Source organism: Triticum aestivum, chromosome 7A, assembly GCF_018294505.1.
Source record: "Triticum aestivum cultivar Chinese Spring chromosome 7A, IWGSC CS RefSeq v2.1, whole genome shotgun sequence".
Classification (NCBI taxonomy): domain Eukaryota; kingdom Viridiplantae; phylum Streptophyta; class Magnoliopsida; order Poales; family Poaceae; genus Triticum; species Triticum aestivum.
In genome coordinates, this window is record NC_057812.1 from 502,012,370 (window position 1) to 502,028,616 (window position 16,247).

The 16,247-nt window shown below is 42.4% G+C and overlaps 1 protein-coding gene across 1 annotated transcript; it reads left to right on the forward strand.

Annotated features, from left to right (window-relative positions):
• Window positions 1-388: 388 nt before the first annotated feature.
• LOC123151423 (peroxidase 1) lies at window positions 389-1,915 on the forward strand. The gene is made up of 3 exons (XM_044571142.1): window positions 389-637; window positions 765-1,196; window positions 1,316-1,915. Exons 1-3 carry the CDS (start codon window positions 410-412, stop codon window positions 1,724-1,726), a joined length of 1,071 nt encoding a protein of 356 aa, XP_044427077.1. The 5' UTR covers window positions 389-409; the 3' UTR covers window positions 1,727-1,915.
• The last annotated feature ends 14,332 nt before the right edge of the window (window positions 1,916-16,247 follow it).

Consider the following 16,247-nt stretch of genomic DNA (forward strand, 5'->3'; position numbering starts at 1 on the left):
TGCTATATCGTGCTATAGCATGCTATTAGCGAGATGTTGTACACTGATATATTTAACGAGGCAATTCTCAATACGCTATAGTGCGCTATTTTTTCCAGTGTTGAAAATAGCCTCATTCAGCTAAGGATACTACGTCCTAACCTGCAAAACTAGAACATTGTTCTACCTTGGCCGGAGCGAAGGCTTTGATCATCACACATGGGCTGGCTTTAGCATCTCAGGGAGCATGTTGATATGGCCACAAAGACGAAGAAGAAGAAAATCAAGCATATGGCACGCACCGCTTGTGCAGCGCCGAGCTTTTGCACCTGTTTTGACAGACTTGCCCTTCCAAACACCCCAGTATGCTACATATAAACCCATGAGATCCAGAAACAGGAGTCACCAAGGCTAGACACAAGCAACTGAAATGAGCTCCCTTTCCATGAAGTGCATGCTCTTCACCTCGGCGGTCACCGTTGCCCTTGCCCTTTTCCCAGTTGCCACTGTCGGCGCCGGCCTGAAAGTCGGATTCTACAGCAAGAGCTGCCCATCGGCAGAGAACCTGGTGCAGCAGGCGGTGGCTGCTGCCTTCAAGAACAACACCGGTGTCGCCGCTGGCCTCATCCGGTTGCACTTCCACGACTGTTTTGTCAAGGTACGTGTGTTCATGGCATTTAGTTTCTTATACCTGCACTGTCAACACAAGGTAAGCCTGAACTGCATATGCAATATTTGCGAGGTGCTCTACTGTCGTACTAAACATAATTACAACATGGCAACAGGGTTGTGATGGCTCAGTCCTGATCGACTCGACAGCAAACAACACCGCCGAGAAAGACGCGCCCCCCAACAAGCCCAGCCTCCGTGGGTTCGAGGTGATCGACGCTGCAAAGAAGGCCATCGAGGCGAAATGCCCCAAGACGGTCTCGTGCGCGGACATCCTCGCCTTCGCCGCCCGTGACAGCATCGCGCTAGCAGGAAATGTTACCTACAAGGTGCCCGCCGGGCGCCGCGACGGCAGGATTTCCACCAACGCGAGCGCCCTCAGCAACCTACCCTCGCCGCTCTCAACGGCGGCCGAGCTGGTCGGCAACTTCACCCTCAAGAACCTCACGGCCGAGGACATGGTCGTCCTCTCCGGTGCGCACACCATAGGCGTCTCCCGCTGCTCGTCCTTCACAAACAGGCTATATGCCTTCAGCAACACCAGCCAGGTATAATACAATGGTGTTCAAAACTGCCGCCAGATGTCAGACATTTTCCTTTTGGACATTATTATGCTATGCGTCCAGTATCTCCCATTTCTCTAATATGGTGATTGATTTACTGCCAGGTTGATCCTACGATGAGCTCGGCCTACGCCTTCCTGCTGAAAAGCATATGCCCTGCCAACAGCAGCCAGTTCTTCCCAACCACGACGACGGATATGGACATCATCACCCCGACGCTGCTGGACAACAAGTATTACGTGGGTCTGACCAACAACCTGGGCCTGTTCACGTCGGACCAGGCGTTGCTCACGAACTCGACTCTGAAAGCATCGGTCGACGCGTTTGTCAAAAGCGAGAAGAGTTGGAAGAGCAAGTTTGTCAAGTCCATGGTGAAGATGGGGGACATCGAGGTGCTGACAGGAACGCAGGGGGAGATAAGGCTCAGCTGCAGGGTCATAAACAAGGGGAGCGCTGGTCTTGAGATCAATGATGGACCCGACTCTGCTGAATTCGCTGGAATAGCGACGAGCTAGTGGCTGTTTAGGTCCTTGATTTGACAAAGAAAACAAGCATGCAGAACAACTGAAGGGAAGAAAATGTCGTCCTGCTTTTTTGTTTGTTTGTATTTTTCCGTCTGTTTCTTAGTTTTTCTTGTAACGATGCAAGAGAAAGGTTTTTGTTATTACAATGTTGCGCATGGGAATAGTGTGTTGTGAATTTCACCAAGATGACAATGGAATGTTTTGTCCTTTTAGTTACGTGTTCTAAATTCAAGAAATGGACGAGATGATGGAGAAGGTTACTTTCAGAAAATATGGACAACGTCATACTCCACACTTGAGTGACAAAATTAATACTACGAGATATGGCCAACTTCGACATAATGGACTGACACTTCCATAAATTAACGTGATTCTAATCTAGCAAAACAGAAGTTTCATCGATTCTAAATAAAAAAATTCAATTAAGCCAGCAAAATACTTACAACATTTCGAGCAGTATCCAGGAAAAAAGGTCTGTAGAGGATGACAAACGGTCTTCGGCAACGAGTGACTATCTCACTTGTCCAAACTGATTGATTCATCCTTTCGTGGGAATGAATCTGACAGTAAATTCTTTTTTCTACATAAGAATCTGACAGAAAGTAGAAGGGTAGTGATGGAGGAACTATGAGTGTGCAGTGGGCTTAAATGGGAGTACACACGAGGATTTACTCAGGTTCAGCCCCTAATGATGGAGTGAGTACTCTACTCCTGTCACACCTGATATGTTTAGACTATTGCAACGTCTAAGACGGTGATCACTCATCCGGACCCTCCTGTGGGCCGGCCCATTACCACACGTGAAGGGGTCATTCAAGACTCAACAGCATTTTTTTGGTCATTTTGGAGCCTTCCATCTGGTTTTAGGATTGGCTCAAAAAAAAATCTGGTTTTAGGAAGGTTTCATTCGGTTTTTTCTTTCCTTTTCCCCTATCTTTTAAGTATCGGTTTTCCTTCTGTTTTTCCTTTTCTTTTCTTTCCTGTTTGCTTTTTCTTCTTCGTTATTTTTTTCTATTATGTTTTTCTTGTTCTTCTATTTTCTTCCTTTCGCTATTTTCTTTTTTTTTTCAAAAATACACGAATTTCAAAAAAGTTAAATAATTAAAAAAATGATTTTTCAAAATATGCTCGAGATTACAAAAGGTGTTCACGTTTTAAAATTTGTTCGTATTTTTTCTTAAAATGCTTGACTTTCCTTAATTTGTTCGCAATTCAAAAAGTCATGTTTTTAAATGTTTGGAATTTGAAAATATGTTCATAATTTCAAGAAATTTCACAGGTTTCAAAAAAACTGTTCATGACTTTCAAAAAATGTTCACGAATATTATTTGTATTCGTGTGAACATTTACTGAATTTGTGAACTTTTTCTGAATTCAAGAATATTTTTAAAATTATTGAATATTTTTCTTTCATGAAGTTTTCTAAATCCACGAACAGTTTTTTGTATTCACTTGAACATTTTTTGAACTCATGAATAAGTTTTGAATCCGTGAACATTTTTTCAACTTCCCTAACATCTTTTGAATTCATGAACCTTTTCCAAATTCATGGACGATTTTTGAGTTCGTGAATCTTTTTTTTAACTTCATCCCCCCCCCCCCCCCCCCCCACAAATTTGCGAATTTTTTCTCAAATTCATGAACATTTCTTGAGTTGGCAATTTTGCCGGTATTCACATTTTTTATCGAACTCATGAATATTTTTTAATTGAAATGAAATCCCACAAAAATAAAAAATCTAAAAATGTGCTCGCTCGCTAGCTTTGCTTTAGGTGAGCTCGAGGTTGGGTTGGGCGCTTGTTTTATAGCTCGCTTTGCAGCGCGAGAGAAAACGCAGGCAAAGTGTGATGGCCATTGTGGCTCTGGGTGGCATATAAAATAAAAATTGTTATTTCTTAAGATGTTTTTGTTAGTGTAACGAACGTGCTTGATAATTTTCATGTGAAATGGGATAACAATACTTCATCGGTAAAAAAACAGAAATAAGTATAACATTTGGAGATAATATATGGCATTCTGTGATATTTGGCACATGTATGCCATATAAGCAAAACTGTCACACATCTACTTTCTTCACTTTAAATACATGCATACATTAACACTCTTTCTCCTTCCATGTGCATTTCTCCTAATTATATGCATACACTAGAGGACAAAAAAATGATGTCATTCTAGATTATCTTTATTTCAAAATTTCAAAATGTTTTGTAGCCTAAACCGTCGATCCGATGTAAAAGTTGTTTTTACATAAAAGATTCGTCGCGGCGAGATCTTCGAAACTAGATCCCATGTTGGCATGTTCCAATGATTTTTTTCAGACAAAATTTACCACGCCTACCATACCCATTATATGCATGTTACCGTGCTATTTCCATATAAATTATCGAAGGCATAAAAATGGTTCACCAACCATATATTACCATGTTGTATTCATATAAATTATCGGGCCTGCGGTTCTTATATTATCATGTTGTTTTTAGGTTTGTGGTTCGTATATTACCATGCTCTTTGATCAATGTTATATCGGCGCTTGTACATGAGTTGTCAGTCGTGGTTCGTATTTACCATGATGTTTTCATATAAGTTACCTGGGGTATGTTTTAAACATTTTTTCGCTTGATCAAAGTTACCGTGGTGTTTGTACGTAGGTATGTGATGTGTATATAACCATGCTATTTACACAAAATTTACAGGAGTATGTTTTCAACAATTTCCCCACCGAGTCAAATATTACCATGATATTTGTACGTAAGTAGGTATCAGGTATGTGATGGGTATATTACTATACTACTTACACAGAAGTTACTGGGGGTCTTTTCAACAATTTGTTGCTCCAGATCAAATTTACCGCGGTGTTTGTACCTAAATTATCAAGATTGTGGTGTGTGATTTACTATGCTATTTACATACAAAAGTTATCAGTGTATTTTTCGACCACTTTTTACTACTCTTCTCCAAATCAAGACTATTACCGTGCTATTTACACATAAGTTCTTGGGTATATTTTTAACAACTTCATCCACCCGAATCAAACGTATCATAGTCTTTTTGTGTAACTTATCAGATCTGCGATGCGTATATTACCATACTACTTATACAAAATTTACCAACGATATGTTCCCGACAACTTTTTTCATGGGTCAAAGCTACCATACCGTTTTTGCGTAAGTTATTGTGTCTACAGTAAATACATTACCGTGCTATTTACTTAGAACTTATTGGGGTTAATGTTCTTCAACCGAAAAAACTTAGGGTCAAAAAGTTACCATGCTGTTTGAACGAGAGTTATCAGGTCTTCGGTGGGTAAATCATCATGTTATTTACACATAAATTATCGAGGGTACGCTTTTCAACAACTTCATCCGGGTCAAAGTTATCATGATGTTTGTGCTTAAGTTGTCAAGTTTGTGGTACGTATATTACCATGATGTTTACACAAAATTTACCGAGGGTACGTTTCCAACAACTTTTTTCCCTAGATGTTAACGCAATGTTTTTGTGTAAGTTATCATGTCTGCAGTATGTATACTACCATGCTATTTGAATAGAAGTTAGCGAGACATGCTTTTGAATTTTTCTCCTTACATAGAAGCTATCGCTAACATATTTTTCAACACATTTTTCCTCCTTGGTCAATATTACCGTGGTGTTTGTAAGTAGTATTTATTCCCGGCCTCGTCTCCGCCTGCATAGCCTCCTCCCACGGCCGGTTGGTCATCGATGTCGCTGCCGCCACTCCCACCCTTCCCCTCCTCGCCTCCGTTCGTCTTCATGGCTAAAATCAAATTATCCCCATTTTTCATGTCATGTTGATATGTTTCGACGATCTTTTTTTATCGAAAGTTATCTCGCATGGGCTGCATGAGTTATCTGCATATATGGCATGTAAGTTATCATGTTATTTACACGAAAAGTTACCGGAGGTATGTTTTCAACAACTTTTTTCCTCTGGTCAATGTTATCGTGGTGTTTCTATCCAAGTTATCAGATCTACTGATTGTATATTACCCTACTATTTACAAAAGTTATCGAGTGCATGTTTTTAACAACCCCCCCCCTCAAAGTTAACATGGAGTTATCAACTATGCGGTTGATATATTATCATGTTATTTACACTTACAGGAGTTGTTTTCAACAAGTTTTTTCCTCAAGGTCACAGTTACCACGGTATTTGTATCTAAGTTATTAGTTCTTTGGTGCATATATCACCATATTATGTAAACAAAAGTTTTTGAGTGCACATGTTTGAACAAAATTTTATCTGGTCGAACTTATTGTGATGTTTGTATGAAGTTATCAGGTCTACGGTTTGTGTACATAAGTTACCAGGTATAAGGTGTGTATACTACAGGGCGGAGCTTCTTTAAGGCAAAACTGGGTTGTGGCCCGCCCAGGATTTGTGCTCTTTTATTTCAACTATGCATCAGAAGCCAACCCAGCCCACCACCTGTAGTACTAAGCAGCAGGTTTAGATGATCAGGCCAAGCCAGAATACTCTCTCCTCATGGTAACTGACGACATGTATGTAGCAACACCAGATTCAACGAGCACTGCTGGCTGCTGAGCCTCATATGTATTTTTCTTTTCTCCTAAAATGCACATTTATCAATCAATGCCAATTTCCCTCGAGTTGTCAGCTATTTATAACACTTTGAATACTCTGAAATTCAATCAATTGATGAAAAAACCTGGATAGTATGGTTGAGAATCTTAAAACTTTTGGTACTCTCCTTTGAGTTGGCCCGCCTAGTATTTTCTTCGAAGCTCCGCCACTGGTATACTACCATGTTGTTTACGCATAAATTACCACATTATGCTTTCAATAGCTTTTCTTCAGATCAAAACTACCACTGCAAAACACCACATTAATTTTTTCCCTTTCCATCTTCACACATGAAAGAAAAATAGTAGTGATGAGAAAAAACAGTAGCGTTTCGGCGGACTGAGGCGGAGCAGCAGGGTGGTAGAGGCAAGCGCCGGCCGAGGGGAGTTGACCGTGCTAGAGTGATTCAGTGTAAAGCTTGACTTGACCGACCAAAGGCCACTAGAGTAGATAGCAAAAGTGCAAGAGAGAGTACTAATTTTGCTTGACTTGAGACTTGACCGAACAAAGTCCTCTTTAACCTAGGACTAGCATCCAATGGCTTGACTTGATCATATTATGTTACTTGAAGAAAGACAGTGCTGAAGTTGAACACAAACAAACAAGCAAGCCAAACTAAAGGGAGAAACGCGTTGGATACTCTGCTCTGCACTAGTTTGTGGTGTGTCTGGAACGTTCCGATGCATTCATTCATCGACTGTGATCGTTCAATGTGGGTTAGTTGGTGAGCATTAAACGTGAGGAGGTGGACAGATTATGTAAACTACCACTAGAGGCTGTCGGTGAACAAGGAAAACCATATTGGCATAAACACAAGAAGATCGCAGGCATGTAGGCAGACATGAACTGACCTGGTGGTGGGTGCTGGAATTGCACTTGCCTCCAATTCCATCGCGCGAGAGGAGAGCACGCCAGCCAGCCGAGGGCGAACTGGACTGGAGCACGCCAGCATGCGAGAGAAGAGGATGTCGGACGACTAGGCGCATACTAGACTGGAGCATGCCATCACGCAAGAGGAGAGGGCGCCAGCCGGCGAGCGGCACACTGGACTGCTGTTGGGTTTCGTAGTAATTTTAAAAAATTTTCTACGCACACGCAAGATCATGGTGATGCATAGCAACGAGAGGGGGAGAGTGTGATCTACGTACCCTTGTAGATCGACAACGGAAGCGTTAACTTGGTTGATGTAGTCGTACGTCTCCACGGCCCGACCGATCAAGCACCGAAACTATGGCACCTCCGAGTTCTAGCACACGTTCAGCTCGATGACGATCCCCGGACTCCGATCCAGCAAAGTGTCGGGGAAGAGTTCCGTCAGCACGACGGCGTGATGACGATCTTGATGTTCTACTGTTGCAGGGCTTCGCCTAAGCACCGCTACAATATTATCGACGACTATGGTGGAAGGGGGCACCGCACACGGCTAAGAATATGATCACGTGGATCAACTTGTGTCTCTAGGGGTGCCCCTTGCCTCCGTATATAAAGGCTCAAAAGGGGGGGGGGGCTGGCCGGCCAAGAGGAGGCGCACCAGGAGGAGTCCTACTAGGACTCCCCCCTTTTCTAGTTGGAATAGGATTCGCGGAGGGGGGAAAAGAGGAGAGAGAGGAGGAAGGGGGGCCGGCCCCCTCTCCTTGTCCTATTCGGACCAAGGGGGGAGGGGCGCGCGGCCCATCTATAGCCACCTCTCCTCTCTTCCACTAAGGCCCACTAAGGCCCATATACCTTCCGGGGGGTTCCGGTAACCTCCCGGTACTCCGGTAAAATCCCGATTTCACCCGGAACACTTCCGATATCCAATCACAGGCTTCCAATATATCAATCTTTATGTCTCGACCATTTCGAGACTCCTCGTCATGTCCGTGATTACATCCGGGACTCCGAACAAACTTCGATACATCAAAACTCATAAACTCATAATATAACTGTCATCGAAACCTTAAGCGTGCGGACCCTACGGTTCGAGAACAATGTAGACATGACCGAGACATGTGTCCGGTCAATAACCAATAGCGGAACCTGGATGCTCATATTGGCTCCTACATATTCTACGAAGATCTTTATCGGTCAGACCGCATAACAACATACGTTGTTCCCTTTGTCATCGGTATGTTACTTGCCCGAGATTCGATCGTCGGTATCTCAATACCTAGTTCAATCTCGTTACCGGCAAGTCTCTTTACTCGTTCCGTAATACATCATCTCACAACTAACTCATTAGTTGCAATGCTTGCAAGGCTTTATGTGATGTGCATTACCGAGAGGGCCTAGAGATACCTCTCCGACAATCGGAGTGACAAATCCTAATCTCGAAATACGCCAACCCAACATGTACCTTTGGAGACACCTGTAGAGCACCTTTATAATCACCCAGTTACGTTGTGACGTTTGGTAGCACACAAAGTGTTCCTCCGGCAAACGGGAGTTGCATAATCTCATAGTCATAGGAACATGTATAAGTCATGAAGAAAGCAATAGCAACATACTAAACGATCGGGTGCTAAGCTAATGGAATGGGTCATGTCAATCAGATCATTCACCTAATGATGTGATCCCGTTAATCAAATAACAACTCTTTGTCCATGGTTAGGAAACATAACCATCTTTGATTAACGAGCTAGTCAAGTAGAGGCATACTAGTGACACTCTGTTTGTCTATGTATTCACACATGTATTATGTTTCCGGTTAATACAATTCTAGCATGAATAATAAACATTTATCATGATATAAGGAAATAAATAATAACTTTATTATTGCCTCTAGGGCATATTTCCTTCAGTCTCCCACTTGCACTAGAGTCAATAATCTAGTTCACATCGCCATGTGATTCAACACTAAGAGTTCACATCACCATGTGATTAACACCCATAGTTCACATCGTCATGTGACCTATACCCAAAGGGTTTACTAGAGTCAATAATCTAGTTCACATTATTTATGTGATTAACACCCAAAGAGTACTAAGGTGTGATCATGTTTTGCTTGTGAGATAATTTTAATCAACGGGTCTGTCACATACAGATCCGTAAGTATTTTGCGAATTCTATGTCTACAATGCTCTGCACGGAGCTACTCTAGCTAATTGCTCCCACTTTCAATATGTATCTAGATCGAGACTTAGAGTCATCCAGATCTGTGTCAAAACTTGCATCGACGTAACTTTTTACGACGAACCTTTTGTCACCTCCATAATCGAGAAATATTTCCTTATTCCACTAAGGATAATTTTGACCAATGTCCAGTGATCTACTCTTAGATCATTATTGTACTCCCTTGCTTAACAGAGTGTAGGGTATACAATAGATCTGGTACACATCATGGCATACTTTATAGAACCTATGGCTGAGGCATAGGGAATGACTTTCATTCTCTTTCTATCTTCTGCCGTGGTCGGGCTTTGAGTCTTACTCAATTTCATACCTTGTAACACAGCCAAGAACTCTTTCTTTGACTGTTCCATTTTTGAACTACTTCAAAATATTGTCAAGGTATGTACTCATTGAAAAAACTTATCAAGCGTCTTGATCTATCTCTATAGATTTTGATGCTTAATATGTAAGCAGCTTCACCGAGGTCTTTCTTTGAAAAACTTCTTTAAGAACACTCCTTTATGCTTTGCAGATTAATTCTACATTATTTCCGATCAACAATATGTCATTCACATATACTTATCAGAAATGCTGTAGTGCTCCCACTCACTTTCTTGTAAATACAGGCTTCATCGCAAGTCTGTATAAAACTATATGCTTTGATCAACTTATCAAAGCGTATATTCCAACTCCGAGATGCTTGCACCAGTCCATAGATGGATCGCTGGAGCTTGCATATTTTGTTAGCACCTTTAGGATTGACAAAACCTTCTGGTTGTATCATATACAACTCTTCTTTAATAAATCTATTAAGGAATGCAGTTTTGTTTATCCATTTGCCAGATTTCATAAAATGCGGCAATTGCTAACATGATTCGGACAGACTTAAGCATAGATACGAGTGAGAAACTCTCATCGTAGTCAACACCTTGAACTTGTCGAAAACCTTTTGCGACAATTCTAGCTTTGTAGATAGTAACACTACTATCAGCGTCCGTCTTCCTCTTGAAGATCCATTTATTCTCAATTGCTTGCCGATCAGTGGGCAAGTCAACCAAAGTCCATACTTTGTTCTCATACATGGATCCCATCTCAGATTTCATGGCTTCAAGCCATTTTGCGGAATCTGGGCTCACCATCGCTTCTTCATAGTTCGTAGGTTCGTCATGGTCAAGTAGCATGACCTCCAGAACAGGATTACCGTACCACTCTGGTGCGGATCTCACTCTGGTTTACCTACGAGATTCGGTAGTAACTTGATCTGAAGTTACATGATCATCATCATTAGCTTCCTCACTAATTGGTGTAGTAGTCACAGGAACAGATTTCTGTGATGAACTACTTTCCAATAAGGGAGAAGGTACAATTACCTTATCAAGTTCTACTTTCCTCCCACTCACTTCTTTCGAGAGAACCTCCTTCTCTAGAAAGGATCCATTCTTAGCAACGAATGTCTTGCCTTCGGATCTGTGATAGAAGGTGTACCCAACAGTAACTTTTTGGGTATCCTATGAAGACACACTTTTCCGATTTGGGTTTGAGCTTATCAGGATGAAACTTTTTCACATAAGCATTGCAACCCCAAACTTTAAGAAACGACAACTTTGGTTTCTTGCCAAACCACAGTTCATACGGTGTCGTCTCAACAGATTTAGATGGTGCCCTTTTAACGTGAATGCAGCTGTCTGTAATGCATAACCCCAAAACGATAGTGGTAGATCGGTAAGAGACATCATAGATTGCACTATATCCAATAAAGTACGGTTATGACGTTCGGACACACCATTATGCTGAGGTGTTCCATGTGGCATGAGTTTGTGAAACTATTCCACATTGTTTTAATTGAAGACCAAACTCGTAACTCAAATATTTGTCTCCGTGATCAGATCGTAGAAACTTTATTTTCTTGTCACGATGATTTTCCACTTCACTCTGAAATTCTTTGAACTTTTCAAATGTTTCAGACTTATGTCTCATCAAGTAGATATACCCATATCTGCTCAAATCATCTGTCAAGTTCAGAAAATAACGATACTTGCCGTGAGCTTTAACACTCATCGGACCAAATACATCAGTATGTATTATTTCCAATAAGTCAGTTGCTCGCTCCGGAGAACGGAGTCTTAGTCATCTTGCCCATGAGGCATGGTTCGCAAGCATCAAGTGATTCATAATCAAGTGATTCCAAAATCCCATCAGCATGGAGTTTCTTCATGCGCTTTACACCAATATGACCTAAACGACAGTGCTACAAATAAGTTGCACTATCATTATTAACTTTGCATCTTTTGGCTTCAATATTATGAATATATGTATCACTAAAATCGAGATCCAACAAACCATTTTCGTTGGCGTGTATGACCATAGAAGGTTTTATTCATGTAAACAGAACAACAATTGTTCTCTAACTTAAATGAATAACCATATTGCAATAAACATGATCAAATCATATTCATGCTCAACGCAAACACCAAATAACACTTATTTAGGTTCAACATAATCTCGAATCCTATAGGGAGTCTGCGATGATGATCATATCAATCTTGGAACCACTTCCAACACACATCATCACTTCACCCTTAACTAGTCTCTGTTTATTCTGCAACTCCCGTTTCGAGTTACTAATCTTAGCAACTGAATTAGTATCAAATACTGAGGGGTTGCTATAAACACTAGTAAAGTACACATCAATAACATGTATATCAAATATACTTATGTTCACTTTGCCATCCTTCTTATCTGCCAATCACTTGGGGTAGTTCCGCTTCCAGTGACCAGTCCCTTGCAGTAGAAACACTTAGTCTCAGGGTTAGGACCAGACTTGGGCTTCTTCACTTGAGCAGCAACTTGCTTGCTATTCTTCTTGAAGTTCCCCTTCTTCCCTCTGCCCTTTTCTTGAAACTAGTGGTCTTGTCTACCATCAACACTTGATGTTTTTCTCGATTTCTACCTTCGTCAATTTCCGCATTACGAAGAGCTTGGGAATCGTTTCCGTTATCCCTTGCATATCATAGTTCATCACGAAGTTCTACTAACTTGGTGATGGTGACTAGAGAATTCTGTCAATCACTATCTTATCTGGAAGATTAACTCCCACTTGATTCAAGCGATTGTAGTACTCAGACAATCTGAGCACATGCTCACTAGTTGAGCGATTCTCCTCCATCTTTTAGCTATAGAACTTGTTGGAGACTTCATATCTCTCAACTCGGGTATTTGCTTGAAATATTAACTTCAACTCCTGGAACATCTCATATGCTCCATGACGTTCAAAACGTCTTTGAAGTCCCGATTCTAAGCCATTAAGCATGGTGCACTAAACTATCAAGTAGTCATCATATTGAGCTAGCCAAACGTTCATAACGTCTGCATCTGCTCCTGCAATAGGTCCGTCACCTAGCGGTGCATCAAGGACATAATTCTTCTGTGCAGCAATGAGGATAAACCTCAGATCACGGATCCAATCCGCATCATTGCTACTAACATCTTTCAACACAATTTTCTCTAGGAACATATCAAAATAAACACAGGGAAGCAACAACGCGAGCTATTGATCTACAACATAATTTGCAAAATACTACCAGGACTAAGTTCATGATAAATTTAAGTTCAATTAATCATATTACTTAAGAACTCCCACTTAGATAGACATCCCTCTAATCCTCTAAGTGATTACGTGATCCAAATCAACTAAACCATGTCCGATCATCACGTGAGATGGAGTAGTTTCATTGGTGAACATCGCTATGTTGATCATATCTGCTATATGATTCACGCTCGACCTTTCGGTCTCCGTGTTCCGAGGCCATATCTGTATATGCTTGGCTCGTCAAGTATAACCTGAGTATTCTGCGTGTGCAACTGTTTTGCACCCGTTGTATTTGAACGTAGAGCCTATCACACCCGATCATCACGTGGTGTCTCAGCACGAAGAACTTTCGCAACGGTGCATACTCAGGGAGAACACTTCTTGATAATTAGTGAGAGATCATCTTATAATGCTACCGTCAATCAAAGCAAGATAAGATGCATAAAAGATAAACATCACATGCAATCAATATAAGTGATATGATATGGCCACCATCATCTTGTGCTTGTGATCTCCATCTTCGAAGCACCGTCATGATCACCATCGTCACCGGCGCGACACCTTGATCTCCATCGTAGCATCGTTGTCGTCTCGCCAATCTTATGCTTCCACGACTATCGCTACCGCTTAGTGATAAAGTAAAGCATTACAGCGCGATTGCATTGCATACAATAAAGCGACAACCATATGGCTCCTGCCAGTTGCCGATAACTCGGTTACAAAACATGATCATCTCATACAATAAAATTTAGCATCATGTCTTGACCATATCACATCACAACATGCCTTGCAAAAACAAGTTAGACATCCTCTACTTTGTTGTTGCAAGTTTTACATGGCTGCTACGGGCTTAAGCAAGAACCAATCTTACCTACGCATCCAAACCACAGCGATAGTTTGTCAAGTTGGTGCTGTTTTAACCTTCGCAAGGACCGGGCGTAGCCACACTCGGTTCAACTAAAGTTGGAGAAACTGTCACCCGCTAGCCACCTTTGTGCAAAGCACGTCGGGAGAACCGGTCTCGCGTAAGCGTACGCGTAATGTCGGTCCGGGCCGCTTCGTCCAACAATACCGCCGAACCAAAGTATGACATGTTGGTAAGCAGTATGACTTATATCTCCCACAACTCACTTGTGTTCTACTCGTGCATATAACATCAACACATAAAACCTAGGCTCGGATGCCACTGTTGGGTTTCGTAGTAATTTCAAAAAAATTCCTACGCACACGCAAGATCATGGTGATGCATAGCAACAAGAGGGGGAGAGTGTGATCTACGTACCCTTGTAGATCGACAACGGAAGCGTTAACTTGGTTGATGTAGTCGTACGTCTCCACGGCCCGACCGATCAAGCACCGAAACTACGACACCTCCGAGTTCTAGCACACGTTCAGCTCGATGACGATCCCCGGACTCCGATCCAAAAAAGTGTCGGGGAAGAGTTCTGTCAGCACGACAGCGTGGTGACGATCTTGATGTACTACTGTCGCAGGGCTTCGCCTAAGCACCGCTACAATATTATCGAGGACTATGATGAAAGGGGCACCGCACACGGCTAAGAATATGATCACGTGGATCAACTTGTGTCTCTAGGGGTGCCCCTTGCCTCCGTATATAAAGGCTCAAAGGGGGGGGGGGGGCTGGCCGGCCAAGAGGAGGCGCGCCAGGAGGAGTCCTACACCCTTCGGGAGTAGGACTCCCCCCTTTCCTAGTTGGAATAGGATTCGCGGAGGGGGGAAAAGAGGAGAGAGAGAGGAGGAAGGGGGGCCGACCCCCTCTCCTTGTCCTATTTGGACCAAGGGGGGAGGGGCACGCGGCCCATCTATAGCCACCTCTCCTCTCTTCCACTAAGGCCCACTAAGGCCCATATACCTCCCGGGGGGTTCCGGTACTCCGGTAAAATCCCGATTTCACCCGGAACACTTCCGATATCCAATCATAGGCTTCCAATATACCAATCTTTATGTCTCGACCATTTCGAGACTCCTCGTCATGTCCGTGATCACATCCAGGACTCCGAACAAACTTCGGTACATCAAAACTCATAAACTCATAATATAACTGTCATCGAAACCTTAAGCGTGCGGACCCTACGGTTTGAGAACAATGTAGACATGACCGAGACATGTCTTCGGTCAATAACCAATAGCGGAACCTGGATGCTCATATTGGCTCCTACATATTCTACGAAGATCTTTATCGGTCAGACCGCATAACAACATACGTTGTTCCCTTTGTCATCGGTATGTTACTTGCCCGAGATGCGATCGTCGGTATCTCAATACCTAGTTTAATCTCATTACCGGCAAGTCTCTTTACTCGTTCCGTAATACATCATCTCACAACTAACTCATTAGTTGCAATGCTTGCAAGGCTTTATGTGATGTGCATTACCGAGAGGGCCTAGAGATATCTCTCCGACAATCGGAGTGACAAATCCTAATCTCGAAATGCGCCAACCCAACATGTACCTTTGGAGACACCTATAGAGCACCTTTATAATCACCTAGTTACGTTGTGACGTTTGGTAGCACACAAAGTCTTCCTCCGGCAAACGGGAGTTGCATAATCTCATAGTCATAGGAACATGTATAAGTCATGAAGAAAGCAATAGCAACATACTAAACGATCGGATGCTAAGCTAATGGAATGGGTCATGTCAATCAGATCATTCACCTAATGATGTGATCCTGTTAATCAAATAACAACTCTTTGTCCATGGTTAGGAAACATAACCATCTTTGATTAAGATCTAGTCAAGTAGAGGCATACTAGTGACACTCTGTTTATCTATGTATTCACACATGTATTATGTTTCCGGTTAATACAAATTTAGCATGAATAATAAACATTTATCATGATATAAGGAAATAAATAATAACTTTATTATTGCCTCTAGGGCATATTTTCTTCAACTGCAGCATGCCATCACGCAAGAGGACTGGAGCACGCGTTGTTCCTCTCCACAGTCGGACAGGGGAAGTCTGCCGGCGGTGGAATGATTAGGATGCGCGACGACCGCGGCATGGTGTGACGCGGTCAGCCTACGGCAGCAGCTGCACCTGAGGAGGTTGCCGCTAGAGCGCGGCGGGGAAGGGAAGCAACGGTACTATTATCAGAGGTCGTGGATGGAGGAGGTCGCGAGGTTCCTATGCATTGAGCGATCGGGATCGAAGGGCAGTCAGGTGGTTAGGTCGTTTTGCAATCTGCCACACAGTTGTCAAATACA